This window comes from Myotis lucifugus, unplaced genomic scaffold, assembly GCF_000147115.1.
Source record: "Myotis lucifugus unplaced genomic scaffold, Myoluc2.0 scaffold_164, whole genome shotgun sequence".
Classification (NCBI taxonomy): domain Eukaryota; kingdom Metazoa; phylum Chordata; class Mammalia; order Chiroptera; family Vespertilionidae; genus Myotis; species Myotis lucifugus.
In genome coordinates, this window is record NW_005871212.1 from 1,370,809 (window position 1) to 1,386,030 (window position 15,222).

At 48.2% G+C, this 15,222-nt stretch overlaps 1 protein-coding gene across 1 annotated transcript; it reads left to right on the forward strand.

Moving 5' to 3' along the window:
• Positions 1–690: 690 nt before the first annotated feature.
• On the forward strand, positions 691–4,754 carry LOC102425686 (speedy protein E4-like; the record flags this gene model as incomplete). The annotated part of the gene is made up of 5 exons (XM_023759892.1): positions 691–949; positions 1,578–1,636; positions 2,023–2,108; positions 4,346–4,517; positions 4,686–4,754. Coding segments are annotated over 5 exons (645 nt in total), but the record flags the coding sequence as incomplete, so codon positions are not given.
• Positions 4,755–15,222: the final 10,468 nt, after the last annotated feature.

Genomic DNA, 15,222 nt, shown 5'->3' on the forward strand with positions numbered 1-15,222 from the left:
TGATTGGAAGGACCAAATTCCGTGGTGCTTGGCAACGGGGGTGGGCAACAGCATCTTCTCCAAGAATTTGAAAAGACTGGAGTCTAGGTGTCCTGAAAGGGAAGATTTGGGAGAAATCATGGCCAGTTGTGAACCAAGTTTCCAGGGTGAGAACCAGAGACCACAACCTAACTGCTCAGGGTGCCCCCTAGAGGTGAGAGTGGTTGAAGTCGTGCCAGGACCATCAGGTGAGGAAACTGGGGGCAGAAGGGATTTGAGAGGGTTACCATTGAGGAAGGGGGACCTGAGTAGTGTGTGTGTGAAAGAGAGATTCAGAAAGCCAGGGATTGGAGGAGATCACAGGAGCTGGGGACAAGGAAATCCCCACGAAAGGAAAGCCTGGGAAGGAGGCTAGGAGATGAGATCCAAGGATGAGAGAAGGGAAGGGAGGTAATAGTGGAGGGTTCCTGTCTTTTCCCTCCAATGGGAGAAATTATCACCAACAAGGAAGGGTTTTGAGGACAGAGACATAGAACAATGACAAGATGACTGGGGGACAGGTGGGCATCACCAAAGGAGTGAGATGGAAAGATGGCTGGGGGGGGCGGCCAGTAGACTATGAGACTGGAGACAATGGAGGGGTTTGCTTTGGGGGCGGGAGTACATGAGGTGGACTGGGTATGCAGTTTGTTTTCTGTGGCCAGTAGCTGAATTCCAGAGGCAAATGCTGTGTGTTGTAGCTGGTTTTTTTACTCAGGCCCCTGTGCAGAGGGCAGCGCCCTGCCTCGATCTGCTCGCCTGAAAAGGAAGAGGGAGTGGCCCACAGAGGAGGGGACAGAGGAGGAGCCTGCCCCTGGGGCTCAGGACCTCTGGGTCGTGGAGACCCTGTGCGGGCTCAAGATGAAGCTGAAGAGGCAGCGGGTGTCTTCAGTGCGACCTGAGCACCATCAGGCCTTCACCAGGCTGCTCGGTAGGAAGGGACCCTGCAGAGCACCCTCCAATCCTACGCTTTAAAAAGGACCTTCCAATAAGTACTCCTTCCCAATAGAAAAGAATTCCCTGCCAGTTAGCGAGCTCCCTTTCCTAGGAGGGCTCCATGTCAATCTCTCATGGCGGAGGGGGGGCGGGGCACTCAGAGATAATGGAAGACTAGGCTACACTTCAAATGGGGCTGCACTTGGGGTCAGGCAGCTCAGTTTCAACTGCACCCTCTGCGACTACTCAGCTCTGACTGGCCTTCTGATTCTAAACACCTTCATCTGTGTAAGAAGGCACATAATAAGGCCACCTTCCCACCCTGAAGGGACTGTCCACTGACAATGGCCATGGCATCGGATTACTTCAGCTCTGAATCTTGTAGATAGGTGACTGACACCCTACCTGTCACTCAGTCACCCCAGACTGGGGGGTAAGGTTCAGGGGTCACCACTGCTTCCTTATCCCAGGAACTATCTCCTCTGTCCCTCTTCCTACTGGCCTCGGCCTTGGCCACAATCCTGAAATTTCCCCAGGAGGGCCATGGTTCTGCACTTGGCCCTGGAATGCTCCCATGGCAACCCTGTTGCTGTCCTCAAGCTAACATATGCCCTCTTCCACAGAGGATCCTGTCATTAAAAGATTCCTGGCCTGGGACACCAATCTGAGGCTCTCTGACAAGGCAAGAAGTACTCCTGCTCTGCCATCTATCCTGGGGCAGGGGAGAGCTTTCCGAGCCCACAGCTCTCTCTCCAGCCTGATGCCTTGTCACCCCTTCCCTTCGGGGACCGGGGGGTTTCCTGCAGTGTGGACGGGCAGCCCTGCCTCAGCCCTGGCTCCTCTGGGATCTTGCCCCTGTGGTTTTGGCCACATCAAGTGCCCTCTTCTCTCTGCCTTTGGGGACACCCCTTTGCTCCAGCCTGTCAAAGACCCTCCTGGAGCTGGCTGTCCTGAGCACACGCCCTGAAACCTCAGCGCTTGCCACTGGGAGCATCAGCCAGTCACTCATCCCACTGTTCCTCCTCTTTCACAACGGGAGTCCTTTTATGTTTGTTCTCTTTCCATCAGTATCTCCTGTCCATGGTGATAGCTTATTTCAGCCGCGCGGGCCTCTTCTCCTGGCAGTACCAACGCCTTCATTTCTTCCTGGCCCTGTGAGTATCTTGCTTATTCCCATCAGTCAGTATTCATACCCTGGGGAGGAGGAGGGAGACGAGTTGTATCTCTGACCTTTCATCTATTTTTTTTAATTTTTGTTAATTACCACCCAGGGATATTTTTTCCATTGATTTTTTTAGAGAATGGAAGGGAGGGGGAGAAAGAGAGAGAGAGAAACATCAATGTGAGAGAGACACACCCATTGGTTGCCTCTCACAGGAGCCTCGACCAGGGCAGGGAACTGAGCCTGCAACCGAGGTAGGTGCCCTTGACCAGAATGGACTCTGAGACCCTTTAGCTGATGCTCTAACCACAGAGCTAACCAGCTAAGGCCTTTTCATCTATTTTTATAACCTATTTGTACTGTTCCGTCTAGTTATAAAAATGATAGAATTGTAGTATAGGGTTTTTTATACTCTTCTTTGTAAAAGCCAACAACCCTAATGTCAATTAAAAGATTGAACAAAATAAAAGAAAACACAAAAGCCTCATAAAGAATTGATACCACTTCACTTTACCCCCAACAAATAGGCTTGGGACTAGCCATTTCTAACTCTCTCTCTCTCTCTCTCTCTCTCTCTCTCTCTCTCTCTCTCTCTCTCTCTCTTTCTCTCCCCCCCCCCCCCCCCGCCATAACCATGCCAAATGTAATGGTCTTAGTCCTCAATGCAGGCCTTCATTAAACAACCCTGGCTGATGTGCGACTGAGTTGGTAGGAGTGTTGTCCCCTAAACCGAAAAGTTGAGGGTTCGATTTCCAGTCAGGGCACATATGCAGGTTGCAGGTTGCAGGTTCAATCCCAGCCCCAACTGGGGTGCATGCAGGAGGCAGTGGATCAGAGTTTCTCTCTCTCTCTTTCTCTCTCTGTGTCCCTCCCTCCCTTCCCCTCTCTCTAAAAATCAATGAAAATATTCTCAGATGATAATTAAGAAAAAAAGTATTAAACAACACAGATCTATTGTAAAATGCTACCCAGGGGTGTTTCTTACAAATCTTCCTGAATATCCTTCCAAAACACAGGTTTAAACACTTCACCAACTACCACAAGAATTTCATTTGCTAATTTCCTTCTAAATCAAGGCCAAAGTTTTCAGCTTGAATTCAGCTGTCTCAGGGTCTCCATCAATACCACCCTGATATCCCATTCTTTGTTTCACTGCTCTTCTAAACACCTTTTCCTGTTTTCTTACTATTGCTTTCTGTCTAGGTATTATTTACACATATGTATCTGAAAAAAAGGTGTATTCTTATACTGATTCAAACAAAAAATATTCAGATAACTTCTCTGACCCCCTAATTTCTACATGCCAGTGGTTGGTTATTCAAACTGTATTATAATGTGATATCTTGGATTACAATGACTTCTCTTCTCCCCCTTTCTCCTTCCCCAATCCCATTCAACTAGATACCTGTTAGGACAGCACTTGTCAAAATATCAATGGCTTCTTAAAACACTCCACACAGGGGGTTTTTTATTTTGCAAATGTTCAAGTTATATTGAGTCTGTAAGGTAATCAGTTTTCCACTTGACTATGAGAAAAAGCATTCATTCATTCATTCATTCATTCTGTGCAACCTTATAAAGCCCATTCATGGCCAGGGAAGGTGAGGATGGGAAGAGAATTTAAAAAGTGCTGTTGAGCCCTAGCCGGTTTAGCTCAGTGGATAGAGAGTCAGCCTGCAGACCATAAGGGTCCCAGGTTTGATTCTGGTCAATGGCATATGCCTGGTTGTAGGCTGGATCCCCTGTGAGGGGCATGCAGGAGGCAGCCAATCAATGATTCTCTCTCATCATTGATATTTCTATCTCTCTCTCCCTCTTCCTTCCTCTCTAAAATCAATAAAAATGTATATTTTTTAATAAGTGCTGTTGAGTTACTGGGCCTGTTAGTCATTTGGTAGGAAAGCGATGAAGACCGAAATAGACCGCGTGGTCCCTGCCCTCAGCAGCTGTATGGGCACTGACACTATAGGGACACAGGTGTGTGCACACACAACAGGTTGAAAGGAAGGGGCCCGGCTTCCCCGCTGAATTTTATCTTCATCATCAAGGTCTGAGAGGTGCCCTTCAGGTCCCGCTCAGCTTCCTGATGCCTGGGTGGCACCAGAGACACTGGATGGGGCTCCCGAGGGCCTGTGTGAGGAGGATCCAGCCTGAGTGCTTTCTGGGAAGCTGACCACAGGCAGGCGCTTCCTCCCTGCTCCTGACTGGCAACCTCATGTCCTTCCTCAGCTACCTGGCCCTGGACATGGAAGAGAATTACCACGCCCCTAAACAGGCCATCTTGTCCTTCCTCTATGGGGAGAATAACTGCTCCCAGCGCCCCTTGTTCCACAAACTGCGATTCCAGTTCTTCCGTTCCATGGGCTGGAGGGCGAGGGTCACGCGGGAAGAATGCGAAGAGGTAGGTGGGCTGTGGGATTAGGGGGAGGAAACCACATTGGAGAGACAGGGGACCTTGGGGATCGGTTTGGGGATTTGGGGATGACTAAGAATTGAAGGCTGGACCAGGGACGGGATGGGGTGCACCTGGAGAGTCATCATCTTCTCAGGGGGCTATTTGTCCTTCCAGATCCAGGCTTTTGATCCAGAGCTCTGGGTCTGGAAGCGAGATCGCGCCCTCCTTTCTGAGACCACCTAAGGTAGGGCTGAAGGAAGGCGGTCGGAGTCCTCACAGGTACAGATGAAAGGATTTGTTGTCTCTAAGAAATCCCAGGAATCCAATGGCTGGACCCATGCTCATCGTCCCCCTCCTCATCACCTCTCCACACACTGAAGTGGACCCGCCAGGCACACAGCCAGGCACTGACAGCTCCCAGCCACAAGCTGACACACAGGCACCTCAGTGGGATGTGTGGGGGCCAGACCTCAAGATTTTGTGGAATCATTTTAAACAGAGCAACTAGGTCCAAGCAATCAATTTGTTGAAATGTTGAGTTTCTTGAAAACTGAGTTAGTTTCCAATTTTTTCCATATATTGTGACTTCCTGTTGTTCATTCACTTGGGCCTTTCTCCCTCAGGAATGCCAACTACAGGGACGTTCTGCACTGAAGTCAATGTCTAACAATAGGGTATCAGATGGAACAGTCTCTAAATCCAAAGATAAACAGATAAATCCCCACTAGCTGTCTTCATCCACGTTTACACGCAAACAAGTGGCCCATGGCCAGATCACCCTGTGTCCTTCACTTCCCCTGGCTCACAATCTCTCCCCTTGGACCATTACATGTCTCCCCTCAAGTTTATGGTCAAGGAAGTTTGTCAGAATGAGCAAAGGTTGAGAAATACTGGTCCCGCATGGCTTGCCCTGATCGACACATGGGAGTTACAGATTGTGGCAGAGGACTGAGTTTTGGTTAAAATCTTGTGACCTCACTACCTTAGTCCGTTCTGGCCGCTATAACAAAACACCACAGACTGGGTGGCTGATCAACAACAGACATTTGCTTCTCACCATTCTGGAGGCTGGAAGGCTGCGATCAAGTGCTGGCACGGTGGGGTTCTGGTGAGACCGTCTTCTGTGCTGCAGACGGCCAACATGTCGCCATGTCCTTACACAGTGGAAGGAGCGAGGCATCTCTGGAGCCTTCTCTAAGGGCAGACAATAAGCTCATTCTTAGGGCCCCACCCAATGGCCTAACCACCTCCCAAAGGCCTCCACCTCCTAATACCATCACCTCAGGGGTAGTGAATTTGGGGGACACAAACACTCACACCATAGCACTAGCCTCGTTCAGACTCGGTATGATAGTTAAACATCCGGATCCAGGGTTAGGAGCATGGATGGGGCGCCTGGTCTCGTGGTCTGTGATGTGGACATGTCAGTGATGTTTGCAGTGTGGCTGGAAGTTAGATGTGAAGGAGCACAAAAGGACCAAGGTGTGAGTGAGCTAGAGCAGCTCTCTCCCTAGGTGTGCTGCCCCCGAACACACAGTCACCTAGAGTCCTGGCTATAAACAGGTCACTGGGTACACTAAGGAATGTTGGGACTCAGGGTCATTGAAGTCCAAGCATCACACTTGGAAACAGTGGTTCAGGAGTGGGGCTGAGAAGGGAGGGCTGGAGATAAAATGGGGCCTACAGGTTAGCCAAACTCTGTTAGAATTGCCTGAGATTTTAATAATCTTTACATGTGGAGAGCTGCCTGTTTGGAATGTGACATCCTGTCTCTTCCTCTTACCTCTAGATCGCTGAGCCCAGGGCAGACTCCATTTTTCAACAGGAAGTCCATCCAGGTGCTCAGGACAGACAGGAGGAAGGGAAACATCATGCAGAGGAGCCCAGAACGACCTCCAACAGGCTCCAAAGCTATGTCTGTCTGTTCCCAGGAGCACGTCTAGGAGTCTGTAGGAGGACAATACGGAACTAGGGTTTTTCAGATTCCATCCCTTCCTAAGGCTCCATCCCAAATTTCACATTGTTTAATTCAAATCTCCTGAGGCAGAAGCTGGAGGTCCCACATTTTCTACACCTGGTTGTAGCCTTCCAGAGCCATCTGAAGGTGGTGTTTGGGGTCTCAGACCAGGAGGGAAATACTTTAAAGTATAAAATTAGAGCCCTAAGTTTGTGATAGCTGAATGCATGCCATGCATTTTGTGAGTTTGTTTAGAAAATGTTGCCCATAGGGTTATTATATTTATTTTCATATTTAATATTTAGTGAGGTAGCTTTGCAATAGTCGTAGTTTTGAAGACACCCTGTTCCTACAATGTTTTTAATTAGTATTATAGCTGGTATAGATGTCAATATAATTTTGTCTACATTTTCAAGCGAGGATTTTGTATTTTAATCTATTATATTTATACTAGAGGCCCGGTGCACAAAAATTTGTGCACTGGAGGGGGGGCGTACCCCAGCCCGGCCTGAGCCCTCTCACAGTCTGGGACCCCTCGGGAGATAACGACCTGCTGGCTTAGGCCTGCTTCTGGGTGGCAGAGGGCAGGCCCAATCCCTAGGTGCAGCCCCTGGTCAGGCTCAGAGCAGGGCCGAATGGGGAGTTGGGGCGCCGCCCCGTCATGCACAGAGCAGGGCGGATTGGGAGGTTGCGATGCCACCCTCAGTCACGCTCAGGGTAGGGCCGATTGGGGGGTTGGGGCACCGCCCGCTGACACACTCAAGGCAGGGTCGATGGGGAGGTTGCAGCGCCACCCCCTGTCACCCACAGAGCAGGGCCAATCAGGGGGTTGGGGCGCTGCCCCCTGTCACTCACAGAGCAGGGCCAATCAGGGGGTTGGGGCGCTGCCCCCTGTCACTCACAGAGCAGGGCCCATCAGGGGGTTGGGGCGCTGCCCCCTGTCACTCACAGAGCAGGGCCAATCAGGGGGTTGGGGCGCTGCCCCCTGTCACTCACAGAGCAGGGCCCATCAGGGGGTTGGGGCGCTGCCCCCTGTCACGCACAGAGCAGGGCCCATCAGGGGAGTTGGGGCACCGCCCCCTGTCACACACAGAGCAGGGCAGATCAGGGGGTGGGGCGCTGCACCCTGTCACACTCAGGGCAGGGCCAATGGGGAGGTTATGGCTCTACCCTGTCACACACAGAGCAGGGTGATCAGGGGGTTGGTGCGCTGCACCCTGTCAAACACAGAGCCGAAGGGCAATCAGGGGATTGGGGAGCTCCCCCCTATCAGGCACAGAGCAGGGCAGATAGGGAGGTTGTGGCCCCGCCCCCTGTAACACACAGAGCCGCAGGGCAATCAGGGGGTTTGGGCGCTGCCCCCTGTCACACTGATCCCGGTGCTGGGAGGCATATTACCCTTTTACTATATAGAATAGAGGCCTGGTGCACGGGTGGGGGCTGGCTGGTTTGCCCTGAAGGGTGTCCTGGATCAGGGTGGGGGTCCCCACTGGGGTGCCTGACCAGTCTGGGTGAGGGGCTGAGGGCTGTTTTCCGGAAGCGAGTGACTGAAGCTTCCAACCGCTCCTTGTTTTCTTTTATTTTTTTTTTAATTCTGGGCCAGCTTTAGCTCTGAGGCCTCGCTGCTGAAAACATCGATACAATGTTGCTAAAGCCCAGCTGACTGAAAGCCGGTTACTGGGGTTTTGTTTATCTTCTTATTTGCAACATAGTACATAGTTGCTTAGAGTTGTAGCTCAGAGGCCGGCAAGTGAGGCGGGGAATGTTGGAGTCCTCCTCTACTGCAGCAAGCAAGCCTCATGTTCGCTTCCAGCTGCCTGGCTGCCGGCCGCCATCTTGGCTGACAGTTAATTTGCATATACTCACTGATTAGCCAATGAAAAGGGTAGCGGCCGTACGCCAATTACCATGTTTCTCTTTTATTAGTGTAGATAATATCAATTATCTTATAGCTAGGTGGGTAGTTCTCCCATATTCTTTATTTTTTTGGTCTTTATTAGTGAATTGTGAGAATTCAGGTGTAATTTTTTACCTTGCCTGGATGACATGCGTGTGTGTTAATTTAGATTATTAAAGAGCTCAGGGCAATGCATCTCTTGAGGAAATACAATAAAGATGAATTCTCACCTTCAGGATGTGTGTGGTCCTGTCAGTTTGACTAGCCTGCTCACTGTCAAGTGATAATCTAGCTTTATGACTTTGTGATTATTCAACCAAATTTCTTAACTCTGAGAAATAATCCTGAATTGTTTTCCACGTATTAGAAAAAAAACAATACAAGTTGAGGCAGATCCTAAGTTAGAGTCTGAGAGCGGGAAAGAGGGGGATGATAAAGAGGTAGAAAAATGGGAAGAGCAGAGAGAAGGAAGAAAGCACCACGGGTACCCAGGCAGTAACCTGAAATTCACAGTCAAGGACATGGATTCCCCAGGCACAAGAGAACACACACAGTAGTCACTACTTTACCCCTAATGGGAGTCCTTTTCACAGCCTCCAATAACAGTTTCAGGTGGTAGAAGGAACAGTTTCAGGTAGTACAGTGTGTGGCGAAGTAAAAACCATGGAAAAGAAATTAGGGTACTGGGGAAATTTCTGGGAAGAGCTCAGGCTATTAAGGAAGATGGGCCTGGAGAAAGAGGAGCTACTAACGTGAACCGTGGATTGTGGAGGAAAGCGTCCTGGGAGATGGGATCCTCAGAGAATGCTGTGACTTAAACTTAAGTTAGAGCCATCACTGCAGTTAAGAAGACAGATTAACTGCCTGAGCACTAGCCAACACTTTATGAGCTTACCATCTGCCGGGGAGGCTGCTAATCACTTTCCAAGTGTTGTCTCATTCAACACAGCAGGACTATTAGGGAAGTAATTTAAAATCATTCCTTTCCAGATGAGGAAACTAAGTAGGCTAGTAGGATTAAGAAAGCTTCCCGAGGGAGACCAAGATGGCGGCATAGGTAAACACCGGAGATTGCTGCTGCAAACAACCACTTCAAAAATACAACTAAAAGACGGAACGGACATCACCCAGAACCACAGGAAGGCTGGCTGAGGAGAGACTCTTCAACTAGAAGGAAAGACAACAGCATACCGAGGCTCAGAGGAGGCGCAGTGTGGAAAATTTAAAGGTGCAGAGGTACGCGCGCAAAGCGGGCTGGTGGCTGAGGGCGTGGTTGTCGTTTTCAATCAGGAGGGAGTCTCAGACTCTGAGCTCCAGATCCGGGCGAGTCTCTAGGGACTCAGACTCAAATGGGAGAAGCGGGATTGTCTGGCATCAGTTGGAACGTGAGGGCAGCTTTCTCTCCGAGGTTTGCAGCCGTTGCTGGGGTTCTGAGAAGCAGAGCCTCTGGGAACAGGACTGAGAGCAGCCATAACTGCTTCCTCTGCCCGCCCTGTTGATCCCCTGCGACCCGCCCCGCCCAAGCCCTGCGCAGAGCCATTTGCCGGATAGCCTCAGGCAAAGGCTAGATTAGCACCTCTCCAGAGGACAGAAGTTTTCCCGCGGCAGACACAGCTGATTCTCACAGCTAGTCGGCCTGGTGGTCAAATCCCTCTAGTATTAACTACAACAATCAAGGCTTAACTAGAACAAGACTGCGTGCAAAGACCACAAGGGGGTGCACCAAGAAAGCATAAAAAATGCGGAGACAAAAAAACATGACAGAAATGGAGGATATAGAGCTAAAAAACGCAATTTTGAGGGCTTGCAATAATGTGCTAGAAGCTGCCAATAAACTTGATGAGAGCCTCACGAAATCTAATGAGACCCTCGATGCTATGATAAAGAACCAACTAGAAATTAAGCATACACGGACTGAAATAAAGAATATTATACAGACACCCAATAGCAGACCAGAGGAGCGCAAGAATCAAGTCAAAGATTTGAAATATGAAGAAGCAAAAAACCCCCAACCGGAAAAGCAAAAAGAAAAAAGAATCCAAAAATTCAAAGATAGTGTAAGGAGCCTCTGGGACAGCTTCAAGCGTATAAACATCAGAATTATAGGGGTGCCAGAAGATGAGAGACAGCAAGATATTGAAAACCTATTTGAAGAAATAATGACAGAAAACTTCCCCTACCTGGTGAAAGAAATGGACTTACAGGTCCAAGAAGCACAGAGAACCCCAAACAAAAGGAATCCAAAAAGGACCACACCAAGACACATCATAATTAAAATGCCAAGAGCAAAAGACAAAGAGAGAATCTTAAAAGCAGCCAGAGAAAGACAGTCAGTTACCTTCAAGGGAGTACCCATACGACTGTCAGCTGATTTCTCAACAGAAACTTTGCAGGCCAGAAGGGAATGGCAAGAAATATTCAAAGTGATGAATACCAAGAACCTACAACCAAGATTACTTTATCCAGCAAAGCTATCATTCAGAATTGAAGGTCAGATAAAGAGCTTCACAGATAAGGAAAAGCTAAAGGAGTTCATCACCACTAAACCAGTATTATACGAAATGCTGAAAGGTATCCTTTAAGAAGAGGAAGACGAAAAAGGTAAAGATACAAATTGTGAACAACAAACATGGATCTATCAACAAGTGAATCTAAGATTCAAGTGAATAAATAATCTGATGTACAGAATGAACTGGTGATTATAATGAATCAGGGACATAGAAAGGGAATGGACTGACTATTCTTGGGGGGGAAAGGGGAATGGGAGATTCGGGAAGAGACTGGACAAAAATCGTGCACCTATGGATGAGGACAGTGGGTGGGGAGTGAGGGCGGAGGGTGGGGCGGGAACTGGGAGGAGGGGAGTTATGGGGGGGAAAAAAAGAGGAACAAATGTAATCTGAACAATAAAGATTTAATTAAATAAATAAATAAATAAAAAGAAAGCTTCCCAAGCTCTCATGGTACAAAATTGGTAGAAGTGGCTCTGAACCCAGGGTTATGTACCCACAGCCAGTATCCAGGATTCACTGCTTACAAAAGACTGATTCCTCGGAGCAAATCCCTCACAACTTGATGGGCACAGAATCAGGTTGTCTGAGTGCTAAAAAAAAATGCCATTTATCATTGCCCAAACTCCTTTCAAAAAATATGGTTTAATCATATGTTTAATTCAACACAATATTCTAGCTAAGTGTACGGCAAAGGGATATGTGTTGTGATTGCGATTTTGTTGGGAGAAAGTCTTATAAAACCTGCATTAAAGAAAAATGACAGACAGATACAGTGTCTATAGCCCTCTTTGTGGTACCTCTGTGGCTCCCTAGAAGACAATGGAATACTTATAATGACACACTGAGCCCCCAGGCCCCATGGCATTGGGTGGCTGTACCGGGAAGAGGATTTATGTCCTTTATGTCCTAGAATATTCACCAAGCTCCACACTGATGAGACAGCCGTGGACACCAGATCAGTGATGAGTGGATCCCTGGGTCTCGAGTCCTCTGGGCCTCCCTGCACTGTAGCCATGTACCTATTGTCGCATTTATCAGCGTCTTCCTTTTATTTGAATCATTTCTACATGAGTCCCTTACCTACTATACTGAGCCCCTCAAGGGCCGTGGATTGAACATAGAAATGTATAGGGAAGGTGGTGAGTAAATACTTACTTCATGGAACTGAACTTTGGACTCTATGTAAAACCAATAGGACAAAGGAATGCACTGTCTAGGGGCATTTAAACATCATTATCTACACAGAAATGCCTAATATATTAAATATTGATTACTTTAGGCCCGTGGTCAGCAAACCGCAGCTCATGAGCCACATGTGGCTCTTTGGCCCCTTGAGTGTCACGCTTCCACAATATACCATGTGCGGGTGCCCATGTACAGTGCGATTGAAACTTCGTGTCCCATGCACAGAAGTCGGTATTTTGTGGAAGAGCCACACTCAAGGGGCCAAAGAGCCGCATGTGGCTCGCAAGCCACGGTTTGCCGACCATGGGCTATGCTAAAAAATGAAGAGCAGCTGCCTGGCGTGGCTCAGTGGTTGAGCATCAACCTATGAACTAGGGGGTCACAGTTTGATTTCAGGTTAGGACACAGGCCCAGGTTTCAGGCTCAATCCCTACTAGTAGGGGGCATGTGGAAGTCAGTGAATCAATGATTCTCTCATTATTGATGTTTCTTTCTCTCTCTCCCTCTCCCTTCCTCTCTGAAATCAATAAAAATATATTTTTAAAAAACAAAACGATCTCTGTATATCACTTTGATAGGTTTGTAAAGCATGCTGCCGTGTTTGGGAAGGGAGCTGCTAAAGAAAGATGCCTTCGTTGCAGTTTACAAGACCATTTCCAAAATGTGCTTCTTCGGCCCTTACAGTCAACTTCCACTGTAGAAGCCTGTAACACTTACCCGGGACCCACTGTCACAGGAAGACATTCTCCCCATGAGTGGAGAGCACACTTTAGTCTGTCACATTGGATACCTGGATGTTAAATCTATATCCTAATATTGTCTTAACTGACCATAAAAAGGACAACTGAAAACACAGGATTTGATCACCACGCATACAACACTAGTGCTATTACCACCAAATAAGGCCATTTTGCAGAGAACATCAGGCCTGAGTTCTGTTTGAGCTGTCTCAGGGTTACATTTCATCACTTTCAAAAAGTGAAAGTTTAGACCATTGCACATCCCTGATAAGGGTGCGGGAGGGAGGGAGAGACATCTTACATGTTTTCTTAGGATTAAAATTGAACTTGGGCCTGATGGTCATAGTGGCACCTTTTGGTACCGCTGGATTAGTGATGTTATAAATAATGAGTGAAACAAATTTGGAGTCTGGTACATGATCTCAGGGACCATCCTGTGCAGAGAACACGATGTCTAGATGCAGCACGTCACTTTCACGTTCTCTGCTCTCTCATGAGTGGCAGATCCCGGGTAGCATGCCCATCCCCTCCACGCTGAGTGAGAACACTGCCTGCATCAGTTCTGACAGGCCTCAGAACAGGCGATATGCTTTGAAAAATCACAGCTTCAGTTTCTTTTTGTTTGTTTTTAGAAATATTTTCATCTGGAGGAAATCAGACTTGTTAACTACTGGTAGGTGCCTGGGTCCTTTTAGAGAGAACAGTATTGGCAGGAATCATGGTTAAGACACTTGCAGGAGGTTGAGCTGGAAAAACTGGCCTATTCCACTACTTACTAGCTGTGCAACAATGGGCAGTCTGCTTAAAACTGCTAAACCTGAAAACTGCTAGATAGGCTCCTTCCCCCGGCCCATAAAATGGGGGAAATAACAGTATCTACCTGAAGACTTTACTGTGAAGATGACATGGATTAAAATATCACATGAGGCAACTAGTCCTCAGCACACCTTATGGTGGGGGCCGTGGGGGTGGTGGAGGTATCAGTTGTACCAGGTGGAAGCTTGCTGTAGAATCTCAGGAAGCTTCTAGCAGGAAGCTCCCAAATCACTGGGAGAACAGAGGCTGTGGCTCAACCACCTTCATTACTTATCGCTCCCTTCCTGCCGTCCACTCCCATCCTTGGCCTGACCACATCATTGCTCTTTTCTTTCTCTTTAAAGACTTTTTAAAGAGCAATTGTAGATTCATAGCAGAATTTAGAGAAAGGCACAGAAATTTTTCATACACCCGCTACCCCACACATGCACAGCCTCCCCCGTTATCAACTTCCCCGGCCAGAGGAGGGCATCTGTCACAGCCGGTAAGTCTACACTGACACAGCACTCACCCAAGCCCATAGTTTACATTAGGGCTCATGCTTGGTGTGGCACATCGTGGGTTTGGACAAATGCATAATGACTTTATCCACCAATAGAGAGTCCTACTGAGTAGCTTCCCTGCCCCAAAGTCCTCTGTGCTCTGCCTATTCAGCCCTCCCACCCCTTAGCCCTTGCTAACCACAGTCCTTTCACTGCCTCCTAGCTTTGCTTTTTCCAGAATATCACATAGTTGGTATGGAGCCTCTCTATTTTATTCCTCACCTGAGGATATGTTTATTGATTTCAGAGAGAGAGAAACACCGATCAGCTGCCTCCTGTATGCAGCCCAATCCGATCGAACCCCAACATTTTTGGTGTACGAGACAATGCTCCAACAAGCCTCCTGGTCAGGGCAGATATGGAGTCTTTTCAGATTCGCTTCTTTCTATTCGTGACATGCATTTAAAGCTCCTCCAGGTCTTCTCAAGGCTTGATCACTTACCTGATTTAGTGCTGAATAGTATTCCGTTGTCTGGGTGTGCCAGTTTACCCATGCACCTGCGGAAGGGCATCTTTCTGGCTTCTAAGTTTTGGCGATTATGAATAAAGCTGGAAACATCCACGAGCAGGCTTTTATGTGGACGTAAGTTTTCATCTCCTTTGGGTAAATCCCAAGGCATGGATCTCTGGGTCACATGGGAAGAGTATGTTCAGTTAGCCAGTGGTTCTCAACCTTCCTAATGCCGCGACCCTTTAATACAGTTCCTCATGTTGTGGTGACCCCCAACCATAAAATTATTTTCGTTGCTACTTCATACCTGTAATTTTGCTACTGTTATGAATCGTAATGTAAATATCTGATATGCAGGATATATTTAGGCTTCCCCTGTGAAAGGGTCGTTTGACCCCCAAAGGGGTCGGGACCCAGAGGTTGAGAACCGCTGTTTTGCTCTTTCAATGCGATGCTGCCTTGCGTGGCCGGAGGGCCTTCTCCAACTCGTGCTTTGCCAGCTTTTAAAGGAGGGCTGCCCGGAAGGTGAGGCACAAACACCCGGGCTCCCTTGCCCCTCCCATGGAGCATGCTCAGCTGGTTCTCCGAGTTCCCTTAGGATGAAGGTCCA